The sequence below is a fragment of the Gymnodraco acuticeps genome, unplaced genomic scaffold (genome assembly GCF_902827175.1).
Source record: "Gymnodraco acuticeps unplaced genomic scaffold, fGymAcu1.1, whole genome shotgun sequence".
In the NCBI taxonomy this organism is placed as follows: Eukaryota; Metazoa; Chordata; class Actinopteri; order Perciformes; family Bathydraconidae; genus Gymnodraco; species Gymnodraco acuticeps.
Window position 1 is genome coordinate 262,353 of NW_022992111.1, and position 16,217 is coordinate 278,569.

The 16,217-nt window shown below is 38.7% G+C and overlaps 2 protein-coding genes across 3 annotated transcripts; one reads left to right on the plus strand and one right to left on the minus strand.

Annotated features, from left to right (window-relative positions):
* Positions 1-1,499: 1,499 nt before the first annotated feature.
* si:ch211-145b13.6 (erythroblast NAD(P)(+)--arginine ADP-ribosyltransferase) lies at positions 1,500-5,719 on the plus strand. Of its 2 annotated transcripts, none has more exons than XM_034203115.1 (5): positions 1,500-1,608; positions 2,105-2,242; positions 2,469-2,566; positions 2,680-3,386; positions 4,787-5,719. In XM_034203115.1, the coding sequence occupies exons 3-5, from the start codon at positions 2,507-2,509 to the stop codon at positions 4,857-4,859; spliced, it is 840 nt and encodes a 279-aa protein (XP_034059006.1). In that variant the 5' UTR covers positions 1,500-1,608; positions 2,105-2,242; positions 2,469-2,506; the 3' UTR covers positions 4,860-5,719. The 2 variants fall into 2 exon arrangements, with proteins under 2 accessions (XP_034059006.1, XP_034059007.1); XM_034203116.1 differs by lacking the exon at positions 1,500-1,608 and adding an exon at positions 1,706-1,722.
* On the minus strand, positions 5,524-12,637 carry tacr3l (tachykinin receptor 3-like). The gene is made up of 5 exons (XM_034203114.1): positions 12,267-12,637; positions 11,362-11,550; positions 10,996-11,146; positions 7,264-7,460; positions 5,524-7,177 (listed from the first exon to the last, which is right to left on the minus strand). Exons 1-5 carry the CDS (start codon positions 12,632-12,634, stop codon positions 6,970-6,972), a joined length of 1,113 nt encoding a protein of 370 aa, XP_034059005.1. The 5' UTR covers positions 12,635-12,637; the 3' UTR covers positions 5,524-6,969.
* Between the last annotated feature and the right edge of the window lie 3,580 nt (positions 12,638-16,217).

Here is a 16,217-nt window from a genome sequence, read left to right on the forward strand (position 1 = left end):
TTGAGAAGACGATCACTACGTGACAAAAGTTTTCAAAACCGTTTCTAGTCTTCGGTATTCTTGTTTTTGGCGTGAGAATAGTTTGGGCAGCGTGAGAGCGTGAGATTGAGAGTGAAAGCGTGTGTCACACGCCAGATGCGTGAGAGTTGGCAACCCTGCCTTAATAATATAAAGGCTTGTATTTGCGTGCATTTCCTGTTCGGAAAGTGGCGCTGTACTGAGAGTGGAGGGTGTCCTGAGATTAGCGCCTGCAGGCAGGCTCCATGGAGCTGTCAGCTCCGGACTGCGCAAAATGCGTACATGAAGCGCTACGTCATGAACGCAAGAAATCTACCCTCGTGGGGGCGCGCTCATGTGATTGGCTTAGAATTGAGGAGACATCTGATTGGCTATAGATAGAAATAATTACAAGTACGAATCGGCTGACCGTCAGGGGAGTCTAAAAAAAAACACACACGAATGCACAGCGATCCGTGCACAGAAAGCTGTTTGTGTTTGCAGGTTTAGGGGATTTAAACGGAAAACAAATATGTGAGGATCAAAAATACACATGTAAAACTTTTTTCTGTATTTGGATTTTATTTACATGTATATGAAACGGAATACATTTGTGTGTGCATTGAAAAACACAAGTGTGGATCCGGAAATACAAGTGTGAATCCTTTTGCAGATCATGAAATACACGTGTGAATCCTTCTGTGCGCATGTGTGTATTATGAGACTGTTCTGAGCCCATAGTTTACCATAAAAGGCCAATTCGACCGATTGGTTGAGCATATTTTCAAAAAAATAATTACACCCTTGTTAAAACTTTTTTTGTGCATCAAGTTATCTAATTATGTTCAGTCAGTGCCCTGCCACTAAAATATGTCAAAAAGGATATAGTTACCTTACAAAAGTTGACCAAAAAGAGTGATTTCTTCAGCAGTGATTTTTAGCATTGCCAACTTCCTCAGAAGAAGCTAGCTGAAGGGCTTTCTGTTCGAACCACAGTGACATCTAGAGGTTGTTTTGTGCATAACATGTCAACCAAAGGGTAGAGCTGGCTGAATCAGATGGAGTTCAACTTTTTTTTTTCTTTTTCAACAAGATATCAAGACACAAAATGTGCTCTACCAAATGGTGGTGCTGGCAGTTAAAGGGTTAAAGAGTTGTTATTTTATTGGTCATACCTGAAGCTTATAACATGTCAACATTACACCAACTAGGCTGTTGGATGTGTTTAATTCTCTTCATGGATACTTTTTAACTATGCCTATTATTGCTATTGTGGGCACCTTAAAACTAAACACACACACACGCACGCACGCACACACACACACACACACACACACACACACACACACACACACACACACACACACACACACACACACACACACACACACACACACACACACACACACACACACACACACACATTATCTTGGTGATAAGATAAGAGCATTTTTTAGAATTACAAAAGTGCTGTCACGCGAGCTTCTACTTCTTTCTGTGCCAGCAGGGAGGGGAGGAAGGAAGGAAGTAGGAGGAACAAACTTTTCCAAGTAGCAAGTGCTGACTGTCTCGGGGGAGCACCAATGAAAACAGCATGAACAGTATGTTCAGGTAAGTGTTTGTGCAGTGAGAACAGTTACTTAAATTTGTCAACAGAAGAGTATGCAATTGTCTTTTTTGTTCATCAAAACTTGTTTCACTACATTTTAAAGATTTCATTTAAAGGCAAGTTTATTTATAATTTATTAAAGGTTATTCTACTTTTACATTCAGTAGAGCATGTATGCATTCATTCCTTACTGAATACAGCAAGTGAAAGCTTAATGCAAGTAATTTGTTTCCAGTCAAGCTATAGGTAAACTGGACCGCATGTTAGAAAAGGGGAACCTATAGGAACAATTTACAGTTTATCAATTCAAATGTGTTTGTAAAAATAAAATATAACCATCCAGCTTTAGCCATTTGTAGGCTGAACTATTTATATATTTGTTTCTGTTGTTTCTTTTTGTTTTTCATCAGAAAGTGCTCACTTCTGTAATTCAGTAGCTCTAACAGAAGGAATAGCTCGACATCAGCGATCTGAATAGCATGTTATTTCCTTCCACAGGAAAGGAAAAGGCGTTGCTCAGCCTGATACGTTTTGACTTCACCAGAGACATTGTTCTGCAGAGAATTATCACTCCCCTGCAGTTCGATGAAACAAGACGTGATTTTGGTTCCAATAAATTAATTTGCCTATCTTAAGGTATGTGTCTTTCAATATTTTCTTTTCATTTTAGGGTTGCAAACTTTCTTGTTATCTAGGGTGCTTTTTTCCTATAGGGAGGAAAACTGTTAATGGTAGATCTAGGATGGTAGGCTTGTCCAAACAAAGTATTGGAGCAACAAGATAGATCATCCCATTGTTGGACTGTGTACAACTTTCTGTTCAAGTTTGGTCCTGCAAAGCTTTTCTGGGATTTCTGTTTCAGCATTCTGCGCAGACAGTACACGGGAAAAGGCATTCAAAATGTGCAACAGAAGAAAAATGCTTCTAGCCTCAATTGTTTTCACAGCTCTCTTCTACAAAGTAAGTTTTATTGATCTTACTAATAGCCATCAAAACCTGTTGTGATGTTATGTTAGAATAAAATAATAATATTCTCCTCTCTATCTATATTTTAAACTCCATACTCAATAAAGGTGACTGCAGAGAGCGCAACACTGGACATGGCCCCAGATGCCATAGACGACATGTACAATGGATGCCGTAAAGAGGCCTTGGAGAAGTTTGTCCACTCTGGGCTCCTAAAGCAGGAGCTAAACAGCAGTGAGGGATTCCAGAAAGCATGGAGCACAACTAGTCCGTGTTCAAAGCCGATCCCTGGAGGAACAAAAGAACATATGGCTGCACTTTTGGCATATGTTGAAGGGGATGAAGATTTTTCCAAGACTTTTGACAATGCAGTACAGACAATGGGAAATGTTAGTACCTATGAAAGCCAGTTCCATTACAAGTCGCTTCACTTCCTGCTCATGGATTCAATGTCGCTGCTGCATCCAAATAAGTGTGAGACTGTGCATATTATCAGAGAGAAATACACAGCACAACAGGGCTCAAAAGTGAGATTTGGAAAATTCACCAAAGTTTGGTCAAGCTACAGTTCAATGAAGAGAATGAAGGATTTTGATGGGCTGGTCGTCTTTAATATCACTTCTTGCTTCTTCATGAAACTGGGAAACAACATTTGCAGTGAAGACACGGACATGGCCCTCTTATCTCCGGCGGAAGTGTTTACTGTGGGTGCAGCAAAGGAAATAAATGATGAGGATAATGATTCTGACTACACTGCAATCGTTTTGACACACTCATCCCTGCAAAGCACACACAACTGTTACTGTCTGTCACGGTAAGACATTTTTTGGATTAAAATATTGTATGTTTTGCTCAATCCCACAATAAGTAAGAGTGATTAAATAATAATGAATTCAAAATGCTCCTTAATCAAAACGTTGTTTCATCTATAAATGTTACAGAATTATGAATAATTCATGAAATATTACTTGGCGTCTAATATGTGAAATAACTCAAAAGACCACATCGTTGTATCTGGCCTCATGTACATTTAACAGCATTCTCATCCTTATATACATTTGAAAATGAGCAAATATGCAATAACCAAACTTAGAAGAGGAGTTTAACCCTCGATAGTCAAACTTACAGCCTGTGTGAGCAGAGGTAAAGGTTTGGGCAGGGAGTGTTAAGACGAAGAGGTTCTTAGAAAAAAAGAAAAAAACATATGTAAATGCTAATGTTTTAAGCAAACAATAGGTCATGATTAAATTGGTGAACAATAATGTTTACAATAATGTAAAAATGCATACAGCCACATACATTGCTCTTTGACAGTCTTTGACAATATTCATAATTTTCAAAAATATCTAATAGCTGTCCCTTTTCTGTTGCATTTTCAGTGTCAATTATTTATTTATTTTGACAGACGACAACCTACAAATGGGGGGGGGGGGGTGTTGGAGGGAGCATGTGCAGGAACAACTTACTACATTATTCAATGTCCATAATAATTCCCTTTATCTGAAAATAAAAAAAACATCTAAACTATTTGTTCACCAAAAAATACAGAGGAGTTAGGGGATTATTTACGACCAGATTGGATTGAAAGTGGTGACATTAACTAATTACCCACGCATGTATAAAGAAAACTATTAACCCTTAGAGCATTAGTGTTCATTCAAACAGTCCTTAGTGCATTTCACAACATTGGGACCTAATGATTAAATAATGTTTTTTTAAGTAATCTTTATTCATCACAAAACAATTTATCATTCACTTATTTACAAATTAATTCTAAGTGTCGAAATATTTTAGGGCCGAATGTTGTAAATGGTACGAAAGTTGTTGAGGTTGTAATTTCACAGTTTGCTCACCACCAACATTGTTTTTTAAGGCTCAGGGCCTTTCCTGGGGGCTTGTAACAACCCCCCCAACGTTGGATTTTGATTATAATGTTGCTGTTTCCTGATTGAGGCTCAAAAGCTTAACCCTGTTCACTTCATACCAGGAAGAAGAGCACAGAGGAAACAACAATTCCAGAAATCTGTTAAATAAAATCTCTGGAATATCCAAAACTGTTAAACGATTGTCAGACATTTAGATTTGTGTGTATGCCTTCTCGCTTGTAGAGAAACTGGTTGGGAAAAATATATTTTCCCGGTCTCTAAGATATTTAGACATAACAATATTACCCAGCATATTCATCACTCTCTCTTTGTCTCCATCTCTCTCTAGGTCCCCAGCTGATGTCTTCAGCCAGTGGCTTGTGTTGATGCTCATGACTTTCTCTCTTTTTTTCTTTAACTAGACAGATGAAAAAGTAATCAGCAACTCAGATTGCATTGGGAGTTACTAAAACACAAAACGCTGCTTTGTTTGAAGACGAACAACAAACCATCTGTGTGGTTGAAATGCTGACAGTTAATGTCGCGTAGGCTTTTGTAGTTGCTTGCAAAAAATACAGTAATTTCAGTTTTTCTTTATTACTACCAAAACATTTTCTTCATGCATATCAGCAGAATGATATACTCTCTGATGAGACCTCTGCTTTTTTGTAGTTATTTTTTGTGGATATTTTAAATGTGTGTTAGTGTGTGTGCAGTAGAGAGAGGGGAGGGGGGCTTTAAGATGAGTTGAGCTTTATATAAACACATATACTGGTTGAATTGCTCTTCTATTCTCTCAAAACTTGTTACAACCTTTTATACATTCACCTTTGAGAATCTTTCCATGTGACAACTACACTTACAGCAGTTTGAAAACTGTGGATTGTCTGGATCCTGGCCTATACAGTAAAGTGGCCTTATGCAATTTGACCTAGAAACCCAACCAAATGTCCTTTAAAATCACCACATAGTCAATTGTAATTTAAAGTCATGCAGTCGTTTCTTTCTGCAAGAATTACAAATAAAGACAAAACTGCTCACCAATAGAACGGACACATTGTGAAGCATCACACACAAACCAATCAACAAAGGAATCAACTCATGTTTTATCATTGACTCAATGTGAATATATGTTTTTATAGAAGACTTCCCAGCATGCCTTTTTCCAAATTACATTTGTATTTTTCAGAGAACAGACTTTTCATCTTTTTTTGTGGCTTTACATGTGAAATGTAATGGTTGTTTCTTTTTAAGATGAAAACAATAAAAATGATGATGAAGAGTTGTGGTGAATGTAATCCTTATAGCTGCACCCATATTAATACCAAACATTTCAAGTGGAACAAAGTAAGAGCAGCTGCAGAGATCTGTGTTGAGTGATGAACGGACTATTCAAACTGTAAGTAACTTTAAATAATCTGGTTTTCTGTTTTTACAGCACTAAAACAACACCAAAACACAAATGTACCGTAAAGGCTATATTTACTTTGTGTGTGTGTCAAATGTGTGTTTAAGTCTACACCGAACATCAGAACACATACTGTACATACACTTATTATATACAACAAGTAACTCTTACTGAGTTGAGTGAACTACAGTACAGGACAAGTGGATTTGAACTTGGCTTAAATGGCACACACTTTCTACGACAAACAACAAATACAGCAACAAGCACTTGTGAATTTAAATCCAACCGGGATCATTTGAGTCAGTCACTTTAATGGATTCCAGGGCATTATAACGATGTAAGCAGCATTAATACCGACCCTACAGTTCATTCAATCCACTGAGTAACTGTCTGAAGGCATTAAATACACGCATACCATGAGTAGAGCATTATACCAAATGCACATACTTCCATGTTATATTAAAGCATCTCGTTTAACATTAAATAAATAGTATTATCATTGTGATGTGTTAGATATCTAAATGAATACATTTTTTATGTTTGAACATTTTTATATAAATAAATAAATAATAAAGAGATGTACTGTGTGACTATTGAATGAAATTGAACTCAGTAGGATATTTTACCAGCAGATTTTTTTACATTTTGGCAAATTAGCACCATTGAAGTTATGCTGAATACGCATTAAGCAGTTCCTTTGCACGACTTCTGCAGTTTTAAGGAGGGTTTATACTTGATAATAATATAATAATAATAATAATAGATTTATTTTGTTAGCGCTTTTACAGGTGCTCAAAGTCGCTTTACAAAGATAGTGAAAAAATGAAATATCCCTTGAAAGAGTTGGTTACACTTAATCCAAATGTATGTGTGTTATGTCTGAGTGCTTTAATGCTTCCAGTGTGTCACACAAACTGCTGCAGCTGTTGATAAACGGGTCAAATGATCGGGGAGACATGTCTCACAGCTAAAACAGTTTGAGGCGTTCACCACAACTGAGTTAAGTAAATCATTTGAAATGATCAGCTCTATAAGTAAACCAAATACAGTCCAATCAGCATTTTCTATCTCAAAGTAATGTGCCTATTAAACCTGTTGAGCTGCATTGTGTCGAGTGGAGAAAACTAACTGTCTTTATGACTGGGCTCAGAGTTGAGTCTGAGACAGGTGCTCTTCTTTTTGCTGAGGATGCTGGGGTCCACCCGAGAGAGGGTGCACACGGTGCTCTGGCGACCCGGTCCAAGTCTTGTGTTTCGGAGCTCCAGCTCATCGTAGCTCGAAACGTGGACAAAGGGACACCAGCAGAAAGCCCTCTTGAAGCCGGCCCGAAACCTGCACCCAAATCACCCCGACATGTAATCACACTGCAGTTTATGGGAACAGTTCCTGGGTTGTTGTGGAGACTTATTTGCACTCACCTGCTGTTGAGGCAGCAGTAGATGATGGGGTTGTACATAGTCGAGCTCATTGCCAGCCACAGCACAGACAGGTAAACCTGCTGGATGTACTTCCACCTGCTCAGACGCTTGTTGAGACCCGTCACCATGAAGTAGACGTGATAGGGCAGCCAGCAGAGGGCAAAGGTCACGACTACGATGATCATCATCTTTACCACCTGGAAGAGGAAGGAGGGAAATTACTAGTAACTCAACATTTCAAGAACTCTCCTCAGCATTCAAACTGAACAACTGCAGCTCAGGTTTACCCTGTTTGCATTGAAACAACAAACTGATTATATATTCTATAGGCTGTTTGGGAAAAGCGCAATTATCAGGCAAGGCTGTTATAGTTGAGGCATAAAGTTAAAACAGAGAGGAAATCAAATCCGATGTTAACAACTAAATTGTGCTTAGTGTGGATGTGATCTGAAGTAAAACTGAAAAGTTGCAGGCTGTCAAAAGGAGCAGAACGGCAGCAGAGCTTCGATAGAGTTGCCTGGTAATTTCCTGTCACTTCAAAGGATGTCTTCCAAAGGGTACTTTATTGTTATTAACATTTGATTGGTGCAGCTTTTAAATGATCCATATTTTTTCACACTGAATGAAAAGAAGAAAGCTTTAAAAAATGACGAATCGTCCCTGAGGTTAATATACCCTTTCAACTGGAGAAACATCAAGGAAGAAAAACTCTCTAAATGTCATTTCACTGTGGTTTTGAATAGGATAAATATGCAAATTGTCTCTGAAGTAGGGAGCATGTTGTCCGTTCTCCTTCATTCTGATCCCAATAACGTTTCCATTCAACGGAAGAGAGAGAAAGGTTGGTGATGACGCATCGGACCCGGCAGGTTCCAGGTGTGACAGATGAGAGAGCAGGAGGCCATTACAGCATCAGCAGAGGCTCATCTGGGGGACGGAGATGAGAGCAACTTCCTCTTATCTCCAGCCCAAATGGCATCTTGTCAGCACAGGCCTTTGAATCAAGCACGACATTGTCTTGAAACCTTTGTCTCCTGACATTTATAGATCTCTTTTATCTCCCACCGCTCAAATTGGCCAGCAATATGAGCCTCTGATGATTTCTGTTTTTCTATAAAGCCCTGGAAAAGATTTTGAATGGCAACTTGCACCTGTTGCTGTCTCGATTTCTGCATAATGAATATTTGTGGTATAGTGATGCTAAAAAAACCTTAACAATACAACTTTTTTTAAAGTAATTTGTTTTTGTAGTTTGTTTCTCATCTAACATGTATTTCACAAATACAAAAAAAGGTGTATTAAGTTAAATTGATTGTAATTTTGATATTATCGAGAAAAAAATGCAAACTAATTATTTGCGTTTTTTAATCCAAAACATTGTTTGTCACTGAATAATCCCCTTGTCCTGAAACTGTCTGCTCACTAATCCGGCAGTTATACCTGCAGAATTTCTAATTTATCAATACATTCTGTATTTCTGTATAGTGTTGGGTGATAATCCTGCGGCTGTCTTATATATAGATGCTTATCATGACAGCTGTGATGACCTTAATCCCCCCCTCCTCCTCTCTCACAGTAGCTGCTGCAAAGTCTGGCTGATGATGAGCTACACTGGGATATGATCCTCTGGATGCATTCTAAATCTAGACAATTGGATAACATGTTTTCAGAAGTCAATATTAAAAATGACAAGTATAGTTCTAACTGTTCTGAGGTAGTGTTCTCAGTTTGCACATTCACTGAACTCTGTGCCCTGCAGCTCCACATGACACATTTTCCTGATGGACGCTGTAAGTGAGCCAGTGTTTTCTCACCCTGCAGCAGATTTGCATTTAGTTGCTGATGCTACATTTAAGATTTTGGTTGAGATATAACACGTCGATCTGATGGTTGTTATTTGTTGGTTTAGGGTTAAGAATTGATTGAAAAACGGTTTCTTTCTTCTCACTATTTTTTAAATAAAGACAACCAATATTTCCTAGCCTACTGACGTTTATCTTTATCGTCAAATGTTTGCTTACTTTTATTTTTTATGTAAAGGCTCTCAGTGTGAATGCTTTACAACAGGGGTGTCAAACTCAATTTAATCGCGGGCCACATAAGCATTATGGTTGCACTCAAAGGGCCGGTTGTAATTTATATATATATATCAAATAATGTATTATATTTAGGGCTGTCAAGTTAACGCGTTAATAACGCGTTAACGCAAAAAAAAAATAACACCACTAATTATTTTAACGCGATTAACGCATGTGTATTTTTTTCCCTCGGCCGCCCCGTAGTTTCAGAGCGCATCGAGTTTAAAATACCATCTACAAGCTGATGCTGACAGCCCCGCTCCTGTCGCCCGCTTGTGGCAGACCACATTTCCACGCTCACCGGCAGGCTATTGTGAGGACCGGGAGGGTGTGTGTATGTGTGGCCCGAGCGAGCGAGAGAGAGACCTTACGTGCATTGTTGTTGTTAGCATCTGGTGCTAGCTAGCTGCGCTAACGGATATGGAGCTGTTTAAATGAAAACAGAGGAGCGACATTTCGCCACAACTGCGCCGAGCACTTGACTTTATGCAGGAAGCCAGACAGTGGGACATTGTACGAAAAGTCAGCACACTCAGCACGGATAGTGCGCAACATGATTGCAGCGTCCAGGCAGCTCCCGTTCGAGCATATGCCTTGAGTTGCACATAGCTCCAACGATCCAACACACACACACACACACACACACACACACACACACACACACACACACACACACACACACACGCACCATTTGTATTGTATGAGAGGTTCCAGGTTGAATTGAGGCGAATATTTGTAATGTTCAGAGGTTGTTGTATTTAACATTCATGAGAATATTTGTCATTGTTCAAATGATAATAAACATTAGCATAAAGCATATTTGTCCACTCATATGTTGATAAGAGTATTAAAAACTTGAAAAATATTCCTCTAAGGTACATTTAGAACAGATAAAAAATGTGCGATTAATCGCGATTAACTATGGACAATCATGCGATTAATCGCGATTAAATATTTTAATCGACAGACAGCCCTAATTATATTACATTATTGCCTCTGCATTGGATTATTATCTGATAGGGTAATAACTTCATAATTAACTACGTCTGAAAGCAGAAGTCTGGGGCAAATAATTGCAAGTCTCTTCAGTGAGAATGTCACAAAATGATTTAAAAGAAAAACTGGAAAAAAAGTCAAAATCGAAAAACAGAAGTGACATTTAAAAGAAAATGTAACATTTAAAAAAAAAGAGTCAAATTCTGAGAAAAGGGCACATTCTAAGAAAAAAAGCATATTTAGAAGAAATAAGTCTAATTTGAGATGCATTGTGGGACATGTAGTCTGTGGGCAACGTGCTTCTGTAAATCATCATGTAACCGTATAATAAACATATTATATTCTTTGCAAGCCCTTGTGGGGCCACAGAAAATGAAGTCACGGGCCGGATTTGGCCCCCGGGCCTTGAGTTTGACACCCCTGCTTTACAACCAATTCCTTCATCTCCATACATATTTTATCACACATTTTATACAACATTTAATTTTCCTTTCATTTCAGATGGTAAAGAACAATTTTGTCTTGATACATCATTTTAAACTTGAGAAGTAACCTACATAATATGCCTACAAATACCCCTTCTTGCTTCCACCCGAAGACACACAGAAGAAAAAGTGTAAATAAAAAGTGTGAATGCATTAAAGAAATGTGCGTTTACCTTCCTTTTAGCGATGAGCTGTCTGTGGTAGTTATCAGATGAGTCTCCTGGGATCTCCCCTCCCCACAGAGTCACACCTACGATGGTGTAAGTGATGCCCATCACCACTAAGGGCAGCACGTACACCAGAACTGTCACTATGATATGATACCTGCAAAAGAGCAGAAACACAAAATCTAGTATTTATTTTTAATTGATTTGACAATGACTAGCAGGATGAAAAGGGGACGACAAGCACATATTTGGAGTTAATGATGCACAGAGAAATTGCCATATAAGAAACATGATAAGCCCTGCTTGGTTATGATTATGATGATGAAGCTTGACATCAGCTAGAGGGTTCGTCAGTGAGTTTAGTGTTCTCACATGAAGGGGTCGTCCGCCATGCGGGGCCAGGCCACGTAGCAGAGGGTCCTGCGGGGCAGAGCCCGCGTGGTGGAGAAGTAGCAGAGAGGGAAGGCCAGAACCACGGCCAGACTCCAGATACACACGATAACTCCTGTGGTGGCCTTCGCCGACAGACGGGGCTTCAGAGGGTGGATTAGGGCCATGTACCTGCAGGTCAGAGGTCACAGCGTCCTCTTGAGTTATGACTGCACACACATGAAAGTCTACAGGAAATGGGTTTTAAGAAGAGGTTTCTCGTTCTGTGACCCTTATCAGCTGAGGTGGGTCGTTCCAAAGTCAAAGGGTCATGATGGCAAAAGCATTGCTGCCCTTCAATTCTTAAAATCCCAGAAAAGCCCAGCCTTAGGATATGGGACTTTTAGTCATTTCAAATATTAGGCAACACATTGTGCATAGTATTCTCTGATTCACTCAATGTATTGCTAAGATGATTTTCAAGTAAATATTGTATTAGGTGATCCTTCCTTATTTGTTTAATAACTCTTCACTGTTTATCACGTAACTGATTAAAGCAAAGGTTTTCTCAATTAAATACTAGACCGTTATAAAGTAAAAACACAGAAGCAAGAGATTTAATGGTCAGAGCAATTCATCCTTCATAGAGAGGTAACAATGCCTTTAATTATTATTCATAATGCAATCATTTACATATATCTATATATTGATATAGATATTCTTATATAAAGTAAAAGTAAAAGTACCCAAATGTTTGTTTATTTACCAAATTACTGTGGAATGTAAATGCGTAACATAATCTGTAATGCAAACACTAAATGGAAATAGAAAACAAGTTATGATATATGATCAAGACATAAATATCACTTGCATTGCCTGCTGTTGGTATATCATATGTTCCCCCATACCTGTCGATGGCTATCGCGGTCATTGAGTAGATGCTGGCGAACACAGCAGTGACCGGGAAGAAGTTGTGAAACCTGCAGTAAACCTCTCCAAAGTACCACTCTCCGTGCGCCGCGTAGATGAAGTTGATGAGGGTGTTGAAGGCAGCCATGGAGACATCAGAGAAAGCTAAGTTCAGCAGGAAATAGTTGGTGACAGTTCTCATTCGCTTGTGTGCCAAAATAATCCAAATCACTATCAAGTTTCCGAAAACTGCCACCAACAGGACCGTGCTGTAAGCCACCGACCACAGCGCGATGCGCCACGCGGGCTGCACGAACTGGTTGGTCAGATTTCTGGTTGAGTTGGATTCATCGCGTTCAGAGGCCATTCCTCTGTCCTCGGTCTGATCTGCTGCTGTCAGCTGCTGGCAGGCGACAACAAACACTTTGAGTCTGATACGCAACATACGCGCAATGTGACCAGAGAGAGAGAGACAGAGGGCTCCTGATGCAGCCACTCACACAGATGTAGTGAAGGATAAAAACATAGAAAATCTATTCAGGTTTTTTTTACCATCTTTTTAAGCCTGTCAAAATTCCTTATCATGATAGGCTGCCAAGCTGATATAAGTAGGGCTTGTAGACTTTTTAAAACAACTTTACAAGTTTGCTCAAAAATTGCAACTGCATTGTTGTAATTGTATCCCATCCCATGGGACTATTTTCTAGGCCTACTGCTACGGGTTTCCTTGCATTAAAGCTGTCTAAAGTGACTTGATTTACTTTCAGTGTGATAGAGTTAATCCCTCATAGCTGTGCCATCAAAACAATGCTTCAGAAATGTATGTGTTATGTAACCATAAACTCAAAACAGATCAACTCTAAAGGCCATTAAGTGTTGGAAAAGCGTTTTGATGATGTAACTCTCGGAATATTTGTCAATGTATTGTTTGGGTGAATAACATTTAATTCAAAATTTTCTTTTCATGCTTCTCATCCAAAATTATTTTGTAATGTGTTTTAATTTTCAATTATGTTTGACTGCAAGAGAGATTGTATTTCTCTAAAATAACCACATCTTCTAAAATAACTACAATTACATTGCATTATATCAAACATGTATTTAAACAACACATTACAATGTTTAAATCTCTCAAAGTGCATTCCCTGAAAAGACAAAGCCACCAAAAGTGTTTGACAATGTGCATGTCAGAGATACCATAATTATCAGTTTCATGTTAACATGTTGTTACTACAATTGTGAAGAGTTTATAAGCTCAGATAGATCCCATTTATTGATCCATCACTAACTTTTTTTTTTTTTTAAACCTTTATTTATCCAGACAAATCCCATTGAGATCATTGAACTCTTTTACAAGGGAGGCCTGCTCAAGTAGGTTCCACATGAAACATAAAAACATTAACAGAACAACAAAAGGACATCTTACATCATCATCACAGGGATTACAATGTACATAACTATCCACATGTACAGGTACCAACAGCTTCCGATTGAGTAGCATCCAACCGAGCTTTAAAAACATTTAGTGGCACCAGATTGCTCAGTTTCCATTTCAGTTGCAGACTATTCCAAGACAGTGGCGCTGCGCATCTAAAAGCTGTCTTTCCTATAAGACAGTCCTAGCAGCTGGCACATTTAATAAAACTACAGCATGCGATCTCAGGCAGTAGCCACTTACAATTCGCCGTGAGATGAGGGAGCAGATATAGGATGGAAGTTTCCCTAACATGGCTTTGTATATAAAAATGTACCAGTGACTGAGCCTCCGTACAGTTAGTGAAAGCAAACCAGCCCTTGCATACAGGGTACAGTGATGCGTTAATGCTTTACAGTTTGTCACAAATCTTAGCGCGCTGTGATACGCAGCATCTAACTTGATCAGGCAATTGGCAGGTGCATTCATATACATCAAATCACCATAGTCCAGCACAGGTAAAAAGGTCACAGTGACTAGCCTTTTCCTGGCCTCAAGCGAGAAACAGGACTTATTTCTGTAAAAGAAACATAGCCTAACCCTCAGCTTTTTAAGCAGATTAATGACCTGAAGTTTAAAAGTGAGACAATCATCAAGCCAGATACCAAGGTATTTGTAACAGGCAACAACTTCAAGTTTTGTTCCTGAATTTAACACCAGCCTCCTTAACTAAACCCAAATGGTTAAATAGTTTTAATCAAAATAGTCTATCATTTTAAAACCATCCTAAATATGTGAACGTTGGTAAATCTTGAACTTGGGAATCTTTCCAATTGCCTCCACCAATCCCATATTATGTGATATCAGCATTTCCAGAGTGCCTAATATGTTGAAATCCAAACTGAGGCCAGTGAAGACATCTCTGCCCCGATAAGCACACGGTATACTACTTGGAACAACCTTAAAAAAGCTTTTAAATGTACTTGTTGTGCCTATTTTTATAAGCTCCATTTTATTATGTGACTTTATATTATCCGGTCCGGTCCACAATACAAACTTTTCTGAAGAGGTGGTTAAGGGTAGATTATGAGTTCATGGTCAGGGTCATCAGAGCACTCAAACACAAACAAGCCTTAGACGCTAGAAAAAGACCACCAGAATGTCAGAAAGTCTGTATCCTCTCAGCAAGACCTCATTACAGAGGCCACCTCTTTTGGGCCACTCCCTGTTTCAAATGTCAATGTTCAAACCTCTAACGAACACACCCTGTTCCCCCTTACTGAAAAGGTTGCACGCGATTAGATAACAGCTGATAATATCATTAGCTGCATCAACAATTATTTTTCCTCTTTTCATATGAATAATTTAGCCATCACTTAATCCCAAGGGAGGCAACAGCAGTGGAGATGAGAGCGTTACTCTGTCTGGTTTCTGATCTGTGTGTAACAGGATGACGTTTGGGCTCCCATGCTGTTTAACTGCAAACATTTCATTGAGTGCAGTTTTATTATTATATGTCTGAACCTATTTGAACCCCCTGTGAAAAGCCACACAGACTGACATACATTTATGCCCAGAGAGGTGAGAAGAGTAATCACCGTTTCTCCTTAAGAAAGCAACTTTTAATTTCGAACAGTACAACGAAAAAAAGGCAATTGGAAAGATTACCATGTTCACGATCTACCAGCGTTCAGGTCATAAAGATGGTTTTAAAATGATAGACTATTTTGATTAAAAACAATTTAACCATTTGGGTTTAGTTAGTGATTGGTCAATAATTGGGATCTATCTGAAAAATGCATCTAAAGATGTGACCTCAACTACATACTTGATTTTTGTGAGGGTTCAAAAGCAAAACCATTGTTTTTATCTTTACCATGAGCTGCCTTTTATAAACTCATATGTTTTAGCATGTACATTTAAACTTACTGGTTGTCAGATAAGTGTAGTATAGTAAAGGTACAATATTGCTTTTTAAATTGTGGTCGAGTAGTATGCAGTAGAGTAACAATTTAAGGACTTGTCCTTAAATTGTTAAATTGTCATTTAAGCATGATTCTTAAATGCAAAATGTACTCCGGTACTTTCCACCACTGGAGGGCAGTGACTGTAAGTCATCCACTCATCACATCTATTCTTGGGCTTTGGAGCTTTTCTGCTGTCTTCTAGCACGAAACATTAGGGTGAATGTGTGTGCATGCATGTGTGTGTATTGTGACGGTCACACATTTGAGCATAGTATGAACACAACTGTGAACTACAAGTGCACGCATTTAAATATATTTTAAACCGACAACTCAAAAAGTAAAATACTGACTGAATGTTGTGTGTGTTTCACATTGTAACAGGGTGGCTCTGTTATAAATCGTGATATTCAATCATATATTAAATGTTAAACAGGTTAGGATGCTACTGTATACTGACAGATGTGTGTGTATGTGTGTGTGTGTGTGTGTGTGTTGTGTGTGTGTTGTGTGTGGTGTGTTGTGCTTGTGTGTGTGTGTGTGTGTGTGTGTGGTGTGTGGTGTGTGTGTGT

Bases quoted from the DNA above. Each gene is read 5' to 3' on its own strand.
- tacr3l (XM_034203114.1), bottom strand. From the start codon at position 12,634: ATGGCCTCTGAACGCGATGAATCCAACTCAACCAGAAATCTGACCAAC. The intron at 7,461-10,995 runs GTAAACGCACAT...TTCCTCTTCCAG, and splicing joins AGCTCATCGCTAAAAGGAAG to GTGGTAAAGATGATGATCAT. The intron at 7,178-7,263 runs GTGAGTGCAAAT...ATTTGGGTGCAG, and splicing joins TACTGCTGCCTCAACAGCAG to GTTTCGGGCCGGCTTCAAGA.
- si:ch211-145b13.6 (XM_034203115.1), top strand. From the start codon at position 2,507: ATGTGCAACAGAAGAAAAATGCTTCTAGCCTCAATTGTTTTCACAGCT. The intron at 2,567-2,679 runs GTAAGTTTTATT...TACTCAATAAAG, and splicing joins TCACAGCTCTCTTCTACAAA to GTGACTGCAGAGAGCGCAAC. The intron at 3,387-4,786 runs GTAAGACATTTT...ATCTCTCTCTAG, and splicing joins AACTGTTACTGTCTGTCACG to GTCCCCAGCTGATGTCTTCA.